Genomic DNA, 12,261 nt, shown 5'->3' with positions numbered 1-12,261 from the left:
AACCACCAACACAAATGAGAGTGATCTCAAAATCACCTGCTGCATCAGGATCTCGGGGTCGTCTGGCACAACGTCTCCGTCCATCACGGGTCCAAACGCAATATGGTAGCGGGCCGGCTGGATGTCCTGGTCCACCAACTCTCTGAAATTTTTCCTGCGGAGACAGTCCACCAGGTCTGCGGTCTCCCCATATGTGCATCCCACTTTCCGAGCCAGAATCTTGGTGTACTTCAGGGGCTGGTAGCTGATGGACCAGCTGGAGATCGCTGAGCCACTCTGAGCGATGGCTCTCTGAAACAGGCCTGGGTGGGAGGAGCGACAGCAAGCTGTTAACTACATACAAGAAAACCTGTACACATATTAGACCTGGCTTTTACACATTATGGGTAGTTGATGCATGTTGAACATGTCCAAAAACATCAACATTTTAGTTTGAAATGTATTTGTATATCTGATGGAAAGTGTCATGAAACTGATGGTTCTGGGGTGTGAATTTTTACAAATATCTCATGAAGTGGTCTCACAATTAATATAGGGTCAAGGGGTCATTAACGCGGCATGCTAACTAATTATAATTAGCAAACTGTTATTTAACTTTTCCCGCCAGCGTTTTAAAACAATAACAAAAAAGTTGCCAGCCAGCACCAAAATTTTTGATCATTTTCACAAAAATGTCCCCTAGAGTATTTAATTGTCTGATTATATGAACATTCAATTCACATTTATTTGTACAGCGCTTTTCACAATCGATATCGTTTCAAAGCGTCTTTCCAGAAAGTGCATGTAATGTAACATGCAATATATCAAAAGAAAGAACAGAGCCTCTGCTCTGCTTTTATTCTAGCTTCATGCATTCCTTTTTTCTTTTATCAACACTTGAATGTGGGTAAGTTTCATAAATAAGCAACATTTTGAACAAAAAAATGTCAACGTCTACGTCCGGATGGGATTCAGAACGATGATCAAAGCACAGATGAAGTAGATGGAGTCCATCAACACCCGTAAAGCTTCACAGTCCTAGAACTCGTTAGGCTGTTTTGATTTATACTTTTGGTAACACTTTATTTCGATAGTCCACTTTAGACATTCAACTAACTATAAGTAACTTTGCAGCTACATGTTAACTAACTGTCATTAGAGTATTAGTAGACTGTCTGCTTAATATCTGCTTACACTTTATTTTGTTGGTCTCCCAACAGATATTCTACTGACTATAAGTAACTTAGTAACTACAAGTCAACTTGTTCTCCTAACCCGAACCCTAACACCTAACCCAAACCTAACAGTCTACAGACAGTCTACTAATACTCTAATGACAGTTAGTTGCCATGTAGTTGAAAAGTTACTTATAGTTAGTAGAATGTCTAAAGTGACTAACGAAATAAAGTGTAACCATACTTTTATGCTGTTTAATGTTATTTTACATGTACATAAGCAAATGTTTATCGCTTTTTCTTCACCTGTGTTTTGAACCAGAGATGCTGTGCTCTTTCAGAAGATACACAATAGCGCCCCCTACTGTACAACAGTGAAAACATGGATTGCTGGAAAATTCCATTAATGGCGGGGAAAGAGTTAAACACTGAAGGACATGCCAATTTTCCAGAAGTATTTCACATCAACCCATTAAACAGTGATATGATGGTGTACTGTAGTATGGTTATTTAAATGCAGTGTTGTATTATCAATATATTCAGCTTGTTAATGGGATGGAATTATGTCAATGCCAATTGAGCTCAGCACAGTGTCAGCTGGAATTGCATCAAAGAAAAAACACAGAGGAAAAAAAGAAAGAATATGAAGACTCGGTTTGGCACAAACAACCTTTTTCTGTGATTACTGAGCTAACGTTGTGCAAATTCCATCTTGCATTAATAACAGTAAATCTATTATTCTCTTGTAGCATTTTCTCTTACAAACACTTAACAAACAAAGCCTTTTTCTTTCTCTCAAGAGAAGAGTAGAAACATATTACCGAAGGGCTCTTCTTCTCCTTGTCCTGCCCTCCTTCCTCTCTATCTGTCTTTTTAACTATTGAAGAGCATGTTACCTTTCCCAGGGAAATCAATACGGAGATACTGTAGCTTTGTCTCTGCTAACACGCCTGAGCTTTTCTCTTTACCCAGCTCTTTCAAACAGGCACACTAACACATATTTACTTAAGTGGTGCTCAAAAAAGTTCGTTTCTTTCTTTGCTCCACTTCAGTGAACTTTATCTGTTCTCTTAAAGGGAATCTTAACACTTACCCACAAAAGCTCTTCTTTATTTGTTTATCTGTTCCTGTTGGCTTAGGATGACATGACAGTTTTCTCCAGGGATAACAACTGTCATGACTTACCTGGTGTGATTGACAGATGAGGGCTGGAGGACTGATGTTAGGTGAGGATGACAGTGATGATGATGAAGATGACGATGGTGAGGGTGAAGGTGGGCTTTTTTGACGAGCATTGTAAAGAACAGAGTTGGACAGGGCGGTGAGACATTTTGTTAGGTAACACACACACAGACACACACACACACACACACACACACACACACACACACACACGTGCGCGCACACACACACACACACACACACACACACACACACACACACACACACACACACACACACACACACACACACACACACACACACACACACACACACACACACACACACACACACACACACAACCCCTAAACCTACCCAACACACACGCACACACACACACACACACACAACCCCTAAACCTACCCAACACACACGCACGCACGCACGCACGCACGCACGCACGCACGCACGCACGCACGCACGCACGCACGCACGCACGCACACACACACACACACACACACACACACACACACACACACACACACACACAGTATTAGTCTGTTAAAACATTAACATGCATGTACACACATACACACACACATGTGTTTTCATACCCTCGGAGTGGTGGGACAGGATGAGTAGGTTCACACAAGACGCTCCGGCTCCAGAGCCAAAGATAGTGATGCGTTCGGGGTCGCCACCGAAGTGTCCGATGTTCTCGTTCAGCCAACGCAGCGCCTGGATCTGATCCAGAAGACCATAGTTCCCTTTGGCAGACTGATCTCCTGTGCTTAGAAAACCTGCAGTTAAGAGAAGCAGAAGCGGAAAAATACAGAATAATTGTTAACTAAAAGTATTAAACTAAAATTGTTAAAATACAGCTGATGTAAAATAAAATATAAATATGGACCCTTTTCACATTTACAGGGTTCTTAGAAGTGTGCAAGTCGTCATAGTTGTTTAAACTCCCATAGTGGTGAACGGGAGGTGACAGCAAATATAGTTTTTGGATTCCCATTTGCTCCAATAGGAAAAGAAGAAATACATGATAGCATTTCCACGACTTTCCAAAAGAGAGGGAAAATATAGAGAGATTGATTGAGGCAGTCAGAAGAGAGAAAGATGTCAAACTTGCCATCACTCCCTCAGCCGTTGTATTAGAAACTCCCTCACAGCAACGATCTTTCTTTTTTTTGGTAATTGCCACGGTAATATAACACAAAGTATAGCGATATAAGTATAATATAAAAAAACTTTACTAGATTTGCGATGTTCATACCTCTGTAAACGCATCATCACAGTCTGTGAAAACAGTCCATTAGATGAGAAATTTAAAGTGCCCCTATTATGCTAATTTAAATATTCCTTATTTTGTTTTGGAGTCTCAACAGGTTTACATGCATCCAAGGTCAAAACACACTTAATATACACATAATATTGTACAATACCACATTTCTCAAAGATTCAGTCTCTCCCTTACTCAGCGCTTGAGACACAGCGATTCGAACAGTAACGATGGCGTCAGTTTTACTGTATCAATTCCAGTGCGAGTCCTCGTTCTTTTGAAGTGCATCAAAGTGTATCTCAGCGCTGAAAACAGCGTCTTCTCGACATGAACAACACGAACCAAACTCTTCCAGTCTCAGCTACAACTAATGGAAACGTAGACTTTGAATGCTATAAATCTTCTAATCTATCCTGAAAACATAAACATCTACCTGCAAGGCCAATACTGTATTTTGAATAAAAATGTGTGTGTGTGTGTGTGTGTGTGTGTAGATGCTGTTCATAGACAGCCAATGAAGACCATAGACTGGCATTATGCAAATGTATTGCATTGTTACGTAGTTTTATAACAGGAAGTGAGACTGGAATTTCTGACGACTCGTTTCAGCAGTTCAGAATCAATTCTTTCTTTTCGGAGACAATAACTTTATTTGTCGTGCACATCTTTAAAACTTTGCAGACCTCAAAACTAATAAAAATGACAATGAAATGAATAAAACTTAAACCAAAATTAAAATGAAAACTGGAAGTTTAAAAATAAAAGCTAACTCATACTATAATAGAATATAAATAATACTATAACCTGATTGAGAGTGTATCTGCAATAATGCCATCATTCTGGCATTGTTTAGCAGTAAATCATCTATAAAACTGACTGAACTGCTGGACAGAAGCACAGCAAAGAAGAGAAGAAGAAAGTATGAAAAATGGTGGACTAAAACCCCACAAAAACATGTGATTTGGCAATTAATGACTGATCTTATTTAGTCAAATGTCTGCAGCTTATAACAGCAGTGTAAGAATGAAGCCTAGAGTGTATGTGTGGCAGTATAAAATACAGAGAAGAAGAAAGAGTGAGAGAATGAGTGGGTGCTCTAATTTGGAAAAACTGTTTCATCTGCCTCCAAGTCACCAGGAACTTTACTGATCAAAGTCTGACACACACACACACGCACGCACGCACGCACACACACACACACACACGGAAGCATATGATAATATCTCCAGAGCGCATGTAAAAATATTCCACGGGAAATAAAATGGATTTGTGGAAAACCATGCCAGGTCAGTGAATGACTTGCGCCTCAGAGCATGCAGACGAAACGCAATAAACGTGTTCATGTTATCTTGCTTTTGGAGGCGGATGCTGCGGGAATGCAGTCGTGTAAGACAGTTCTGGGAGGGAATTATACCGAATCATATATACCCAGTTATATCGAATCGTGATTATATGTCAAACTTTGCTCAGGCATTTTAAAATGACCAAAAACAGCATTTCAGACGCTGGTTAGTCCAGTTATGCCGTCCCATCATGCACAGTTATGTCTTTTTTTTTTTAAGCGCATACAGGAATTTATCTGATACATGTGTTTCCATCATAGCTGTGAATGTTTCCTACATAACAAAATTCATCCGCCTCAAATGAGCACATATGTTTTTTAATGCACATTTTTAGAATTGATTTGCATCTTGGTGTTTCCATCCAGCATTTTTTATGCAATATCCCAAAATGTGCATTAAAAAAAGATGGAAACCACTAATGAAGGCAGTGCGGCTTCACCATAATGGTACAGAAAAACATTTTTGAAAGAAGTCTCTTATGTTCACCAAGGCTGCCTTTGTTATTAAAGATAAAAACGGTAATATTGTTAAATACTATACAATTTTAAAATAAGGGTTTCTATTTTAATATTTTAAAATATAATTTATTTCTGTGATCAAAACTGTATTTTCAGCATCATTACTCCAGTCTTCAGTGTCACATGATCCTTCAGAAATCATTCTAATATGATGATTTGGTGCTCAAGAAACATTACTTATTATTATTATTATTATCAATGTTGAAAACAGTTGTGCTGCTTAATATTTTTGTGGAAACCGTGATGCATGTTTTTCTTGGATTCCATAATGAATAAAAAGTATAATGAAGAACAGCAGTTATTTGAAATAGAATATTTTATAACATTTTAATGTCTTCACTGTCACTTTCGATCCATTAAATGTGTCCTTGCTGAAAAAAATCTACAAAAAAACATTAATTCTGACCCTAAATTTGGAACGGTATAGTATAAACTAATTTACAGCTTTCAGCCACTTTGTCAGAGACTATTTTCATTCTTATTATAGGCTAAAAAGAATGATAAGTACCGACCCAATGAAGGCGTCTTATAGAGAGGATGTTACACAAACACAGAAGTGCCTTGATGCCTTCCTACATCCACATACTGCCTGTGAAAGTACATCTTTCAGCTTTCAGACCGCTGTATTCTCACTTCTCAAAAATACATGAGCACAGAACTCTTCTTACTCTTCTCACCTACGACCTTTCTGCTGGATTTCTGTGAATATCATCAGACTTGCTGAATTCATAAGTGATGTGTGACAGTCTGCGGTTGAGGAGATAAGAGAGGTTAGATTATGGTTGTGGAAGGACAGTTAACAATGTAGATTTATCTATCACAGCGTTCAGACACACACACACACACACACACACACACACACACACACACACACACACACACACACACACACACACACACACACACACACACACACACACACACACACACACACACACACACACACACACACACACACTTTATTCACAATATTTCACCTTGTTTTTCAGTATTGGCCTTGCAGGTTGATGTTTATGTTTTCAGGATCGATTATAAGATTTATCAGCTGTCAAAGTCTACGTTCCCAGTGCCAGTTTTTGGGATTGACAACCGCATTTACTATAGTGACAGTGACTATATATATACATATATCTCGGGTGGAGAGCGGAGCATTTGAGTTGTGCAGAACTCAAAACTGACGAGAGCCGTTCCGGTGGAGAACAGCGACTGGATCTGAAAGCTTCAGACGACACTGCATCTCATATCTCAGTCTCCGTCGCTGTAAGCTACCGAAAACGAAAACAGCCACGAAAACCTGCGACACACGGTAGACTTGTGTTTGTGCAGCTCAGAGCGGCTCTCTCACACTGTACACTGAAAAAAAAAAAAAAAGTAAAAATTTTTCATTAGCAAATTTTTGCATGCAGATTTTTTAAGTAAATTTAACATAAGAAATTAAGCAATATTAAAACAGTGTAAACACAGCTGGGGAACCTTATTAATTATTCATGCCCCAGTGCATGATGGGAACGCCAGTATTAAAAAGTTGAGTAGGTTTGACTTAATTTTGTAACCTTTATATACGCTTTTAATTTTTATCAGTGTATGATGTGACGGATAACTACTTCTCCAGTCCGAGAATGCAGTTGTCTTGAAAATGTACGGGTGTTCGGTCATAGAATAAGGTTTGTCACTCCGTTAAATTACCGTACTGTGTGTGAACCTATACGACTCAAATACAGGAGTCCTACATCAACCCCAATGAGTTAAACACACATCATAAATCTGTTGCGTCTTCATTAAAAACGATCCCTGACACAATTTTGTCCAATTCTTCTCACTTTTTAATGAAAGCATAAGAGGCGAATTCACTAAAAAAGTTGTGTCAGTTTAACATGCACATGATCAAATGATGGAGCCATCATGCCTTTGCTATTTGCATAATTCCTTTAGTAAATTGGGTGCTAAAACAACTCCAACAGTGAAATAAAATGTTTGAGTGAAATAAACGGTGCGAACAGCAGGACACACTTCCTTCCTAGTGAATTGCTCACAAAGTGTACAATTATTATGACAATTTTTAATCAATTCCAGCCCCCTCAATACACTGCTGGCATGCAGTCCACATCCACACACAGAATGTGGAGAGAGATATTTGGATTACTCTATTCTATTATTGTATTATTATATTGTTAAGATTTATTACGTCACCAATAGTAGATTTCTCACCGCAGTCAAATGATTTGCAAGTACAATGCAACCTCTTGCTCAAACATGTCCGCTGGCCTCAAATCTCTCTGTGAACCTTAAAATAACAAAGTTAAATTGTTTTTTGGCCTGAGTTTTGTGAGCAGCCATTAAAACCACTACAGTCATTACTGAGATTTCACCCCCTAACATCTTCAGCTTTAGATTTATCTTCATTATCATTATTTCTGGGCTCTGTCAGCCACATTATCCTGGAGAACTGTGTGTGTGTGTGTGTGTGTGTGTGTGTGTAGTGCCATCAGTAGTTAAACGACTCTGTAAAATTGCCTCTAAAAGAATCCTCAGCAGAAATTTGGAATGCAAAATAAGATCCCACTTTTCTGATTAGCTTTCTTTGTGTGTGTGTGTGTGTGTGTGTGTGTGTGTGTGTGTGTGTGTGTGAGGTGACAATTCATAATGGCTTTAAAGATATAATTTGCTTTTACAATACCTCACAACCATTTATTTTATATAACCATAATGTTAAATTATACATATTCTGTCTTTTGACACTTGTCGAGCATTTTTTAAATGCCTGGATTTTAGCAGAAAACTGTTGGGTTATTCATACAGTAATTTTTCGTGTTATCATTGGTTATATGATTAAAATATTTGATATTAGTATATTAGTAATATTTGATAATAGTAAACTCACCATTTCTATAGATGCAAATCATTTTATTTAAATTCCGTTAACTAATTGAACATGGGGTGAATTTTTTAATAATTTTTATTCTACTTTGAGCAGATGTTTCTGTATTTGCCATATCCTCGGGTGCTACAATATGAAACTTCTGACATGGAAAAACTGACAATTCATTGAGAAATATTACAGGTGTTCCTTCATTTCTCTCATTGAAATGCTTCAAACAAAACATGTTTCCTTGGGCTTTTCAGTTTGTTAATCAATTATCACTTGATGCCACTTTCCATTAGTGTTTTGTAATCTCCCTTTAAATAAGCCAGTTCCTTTAAGCACATCCTCCTTCAGGATAGGACAACATTATGCCAGGTGGTAAAACAACAGCGTAAACGAAGTATTAGTGATGCATTTGGTCTGTTAACTTTTAAACACTCCTTTCTTTCTGATACAACTACTTGGTAATACCTAAAAAAAATAAAAAAAATCAAGTCATCACCGTTACTTCACCGTACTCTCAATCACTCACAAAGCAATGTCTAACTTTTTTCCTGTCAGATTCCATTCTGTTCGGCATCCTGCAGTTTTCTTGTAAAAAAAGTTGAATAAACGAATAAAGTGCCTGAAGCTTAACCAGGGCATATTTTCAAAAGTCTGTTGTAGCCTTTCAGAGAAATTCCTCCTTGACTCAAGAACATGCAATTTCTCAAAAGTTACAGTTTTAAAGACACCACATAACAAAAAATGACCCATATTTGGCCTCCTACACTCTTAAAAGTGAAGGTTCTTTATTGGCATCTGTGGTTTCAAGAACCTTTAAAATCCATGAAACCTTTCCATAACATGAAAAGGTTCTTTAGATTTTTAAAATGATCTTCAAACAAAGGAAAAAAAATTCTTTTAGGAACTGTTTAGAGGAATAAAATGGTTCTTCCATGGCATTTCTATGGAAGCTAGTTTCCGCCACAGAATAAAACACTTTAAAAGTTAATTGCGACTTTTTATCTCAATTGTGAGATATAAATTCACAATTGCAGGAAATAATCTCGCAATTCTGACTTTATAACACGCAATTGCGAGTTTATACTTTTAATCTCATAATTTTTTTCTCACAATTGCGTGATATAAAGTCACAATTAGGAGTTATAAAGTCAGAATTGTGAGATATAAACTTGCAATTGCGAGAAATAAATATAACACGCAATTGGGAGAAATATAAAGTCAGATTTGCACAATATAAAGTTGCAATTGGGTGTTATAAATTCAGAATTGTGAGATATTAACTCGCAATTCTGAGGAAAAAAATATTTTTTTCTTAGAATTGGACTTTATAACTCGCAACTGCGAGTTTATATCTTACAATTCTGAGAAAAGATGTCATATTGCGAGTTTATTTATCACAAATGCGAGTTTATATCTTACAATTCTGACTTTATAACTCACAATTAGGACATTATATCACGCAATTGTGAGAAAAAAAGTCAGAATTGTGAGATGGGTATTTAAGTGTGTTTGTTGCTATTATATGTGTAGTTGCTCACAGTTTTTTGCTATGATTCCCACTGTGCTTGTAGGGACAAGACTGAGAAACACACACACACACACACACACACACACACACACACACACACACACACACACACACACACACACACACACACACACACACACACACACACACACACACACACACACACACACACACACACACACCGTCACATGCCTGTCCTGTCTCGTGTAGCACATGTGGTGTTTTGTGTTCCTGTCTCTGGCTCGATCCCACCCTCCTTGTTATCTCATTATTGGTTTCATTTGCCCCACCTGTTGATCCCTCTTTACCTGCTTGATCTGTCCCTTTTATAAGTTCCTTAGTGTTTGCAGTTTGTGTCGGTTCGTTGTTTTGTATACGTCTCCTGTTTTCCCGTGACCTCCGGTATGTTTGATTTTGGAGTTGTTGTTTTGTTTTATATTATGTTTTCCCCCTTGTGGGTTTTTTGTTTTACTCTATGTTTCTTTTATTAAATAAATCACTATTCTTTTGCAATTGAGTCCTCACCTAGTTTTCTTTAGTTGTCACGTAACAGAACGAACCGACCATGTCGAGGACTCAGTGAAGGAATTCACGTCACCCTCCAGCTCCCCCTGTGTCGTGCCCCCACTACGAACGTATTCTTTGTTTTCAGTCGCTAAGTTCCCTCCGCCAACAAGGGGCTGGTATGAGGAAGTTTGCGGCCGAATTCCTTAGAGCAGCGGAGGGATTAAGAATGAACGAAGGGCCACTTAAGGACCTTTTCTTTTATGCTCTCGACAAGCCCATGGACTGGGTGCTCAGGAGTGCGTATGATGGGAGTACCTTTGAGGCGATGGTGGAGGGTCTCGCTTGCGTGCAGAGCGAGAGGCCAGGAAGATGGTCTCTCTTCCGGTGGTCCCGAGTCCGGTGGTCCCGAGTCCGGTGGTCGCGAGCCCGGTCGTCCCAGTTCCGATGGTCCCAGTTCCGGTGGTCCCAGTTCCGGTGGTCCCGAGTCCGGTGGACCCTGTTCCGGTGGACCCTGTTCCGGTAGTCCCAGTTCCGGGGATCCTGAGTCCGGTGGTCCTAGTTCCGTTGGTCCCGAGTCCGGTGGTCCCTGTTGCGGGGATCCTGAGTCCGGTGGTCCTAGTTCCGGTGGTCCCGAGTCCGGTGGTCCCGAGACGGAGGAGGAGGAGAAAGGCCTCCTCAACAACTTGTCCGGTGGCGCTTGATCTAGACACCATCCCGGAGGCCCAGGCGCCGCCCAGGCACCTTGCTCTGCCCGCGGAGCCGGAGCCAGTGTCTGTTCCTGAGCCGGAGCCAGTGTCTGTTCCTGAGCCGGAGCCAGTGTCTGTTCCTGAGCCAATGTTTGTTTTTGTGTTTGTCCTTGTGTCTGTTCCTGAGCCGGAGCCAGTGTCTGTTCCTGAGCCAATGTTTGTTTTTGTGTTTGTTCTTGTGTCTGTTCCTGAGCCGGAGCCAGTGTCTGTTCCTGAGGCAATGTTTGTTTTTGTGTTTGTCCTTGTGTCTGTTCCTGAGCCAGAGCCAGTGTCTGTTCCTGAGCCAATTTTTGTTTTTGTGTTTCTCCTTGTGTCTGTTCCTGAGCGGGAGCCAGTGTCTGTTCCTGAGCCAATGTTTGTTTTTGTGTTTGTCCTTGTGTCTGTTCCTGAGCCGGAGTCTGTTCCTGTGCCGTGGTCGCCCGAGTGGTCGTCTTCGCCCTGGCCGCCCGAGGGGTCTGCACCGCCCGACAGTTGTCGTCTCCGCCCTGGCCGCCCGATTGGCTGTCTTCTTCGCCCTAGCCGCCCGATGGGCTGTCGTCTTCTTCGCCCTGGCCGCCCGATGGGCTGTCGTCTTCTTCGCCCTGGCCGCCCGATGGGCTGTCGTCTTCTTCGCCCTGGCCGCCCGATGGGTTGTCGTCTTCTTCGCCCTGGCCACCCGATGGGCTGTCGTCTTCTTCGCCCTGGCCGCCCGATGGGTCGTCTGCTTCGCCCTGGCCGCCCGATGGGTCGTCTGCTTAACCCTGGCCGCCCGATGGGTCGTCTGTTTCGCCCTGGCCGCCCAAGGGAGAGTCTTTGACATTTCCACCCTGGCCTCCTGAACTGTCCTTCCTGTTCCACCCGGGTTTTTTCCTCCCGCCCCTTCCTGGTCTGTCCCTCCCGCCCCTTCCTGGTCTGTCTCTCCCGCCCCTTCCTGGTCTGTCCCTCCCTGGGCTGTCCCTCCCGCCTCTCCCTGGGCTGTTCCTCCCTGGTCTGTCCTTCACGTCCCTAGTGGAGCGTCTGGTAGACGCTCCTTAAGGAGGGGGTAATGTCACATGCCTGTCCTGTCTCGTGTAGCACATGTGGTGTTTTGTGTTCCTGTCTCTGTCTCGATCCCACCCTCCTTGTTATCTCATTATTGGTTTCATTTGCCCCACCTGTTGATCCCTCTTT

General features: G+C 41.0%; 1 protein-coding gene across 2 annotated transcripts in view; it reads right to left on the bottom strand.

Moving 5' to 3' along the window:
* The window catches only part of nlgn2a (neuroligin 2a), a 266,646-nt gene that overhangs the window by 7,167 nt on the left and 247,218 nt on the right, over window positions 1-12,261 (bottom strand). For both annotated transcript variants that reach the window (XM_077227550.1, XM_077227549.1), the window contains 2 exons: window positions 2,931-3,116; window positions 37-302 (listed from right to left, as the gene is read on the bottom strand). In XM_077227550.1, the coding sequence (XP_077083665.1) occupies window positions 37-302; window positions 2,931-3,116 (452 nt within the window). The remainder of the gene's footprint in view (window positions 1-36; window positions 303-2,930; window positions 3,117-12,261) is intronic.

Source organism: Siphateles boraxobius, unplaced genomic scaffold (assembly GCF_051911475.1).
Source record: "Siphateles boraxobius isolate OS27281-9 unplaced genomic scaffold, OSU_SipBor_1 130, whole genome shotgun sequence".
Classification (NCBI taxonomy): domain Eukaryota; kingdom Metazoa; phylum Chordata; class Actinopteri; order Cypriniformes; family Leuciscidae; genus Siphateles; species Siphateles boraxobius.
This window is presented reverse-complemented; position numbering and strand designations above follow the sequence as displayed.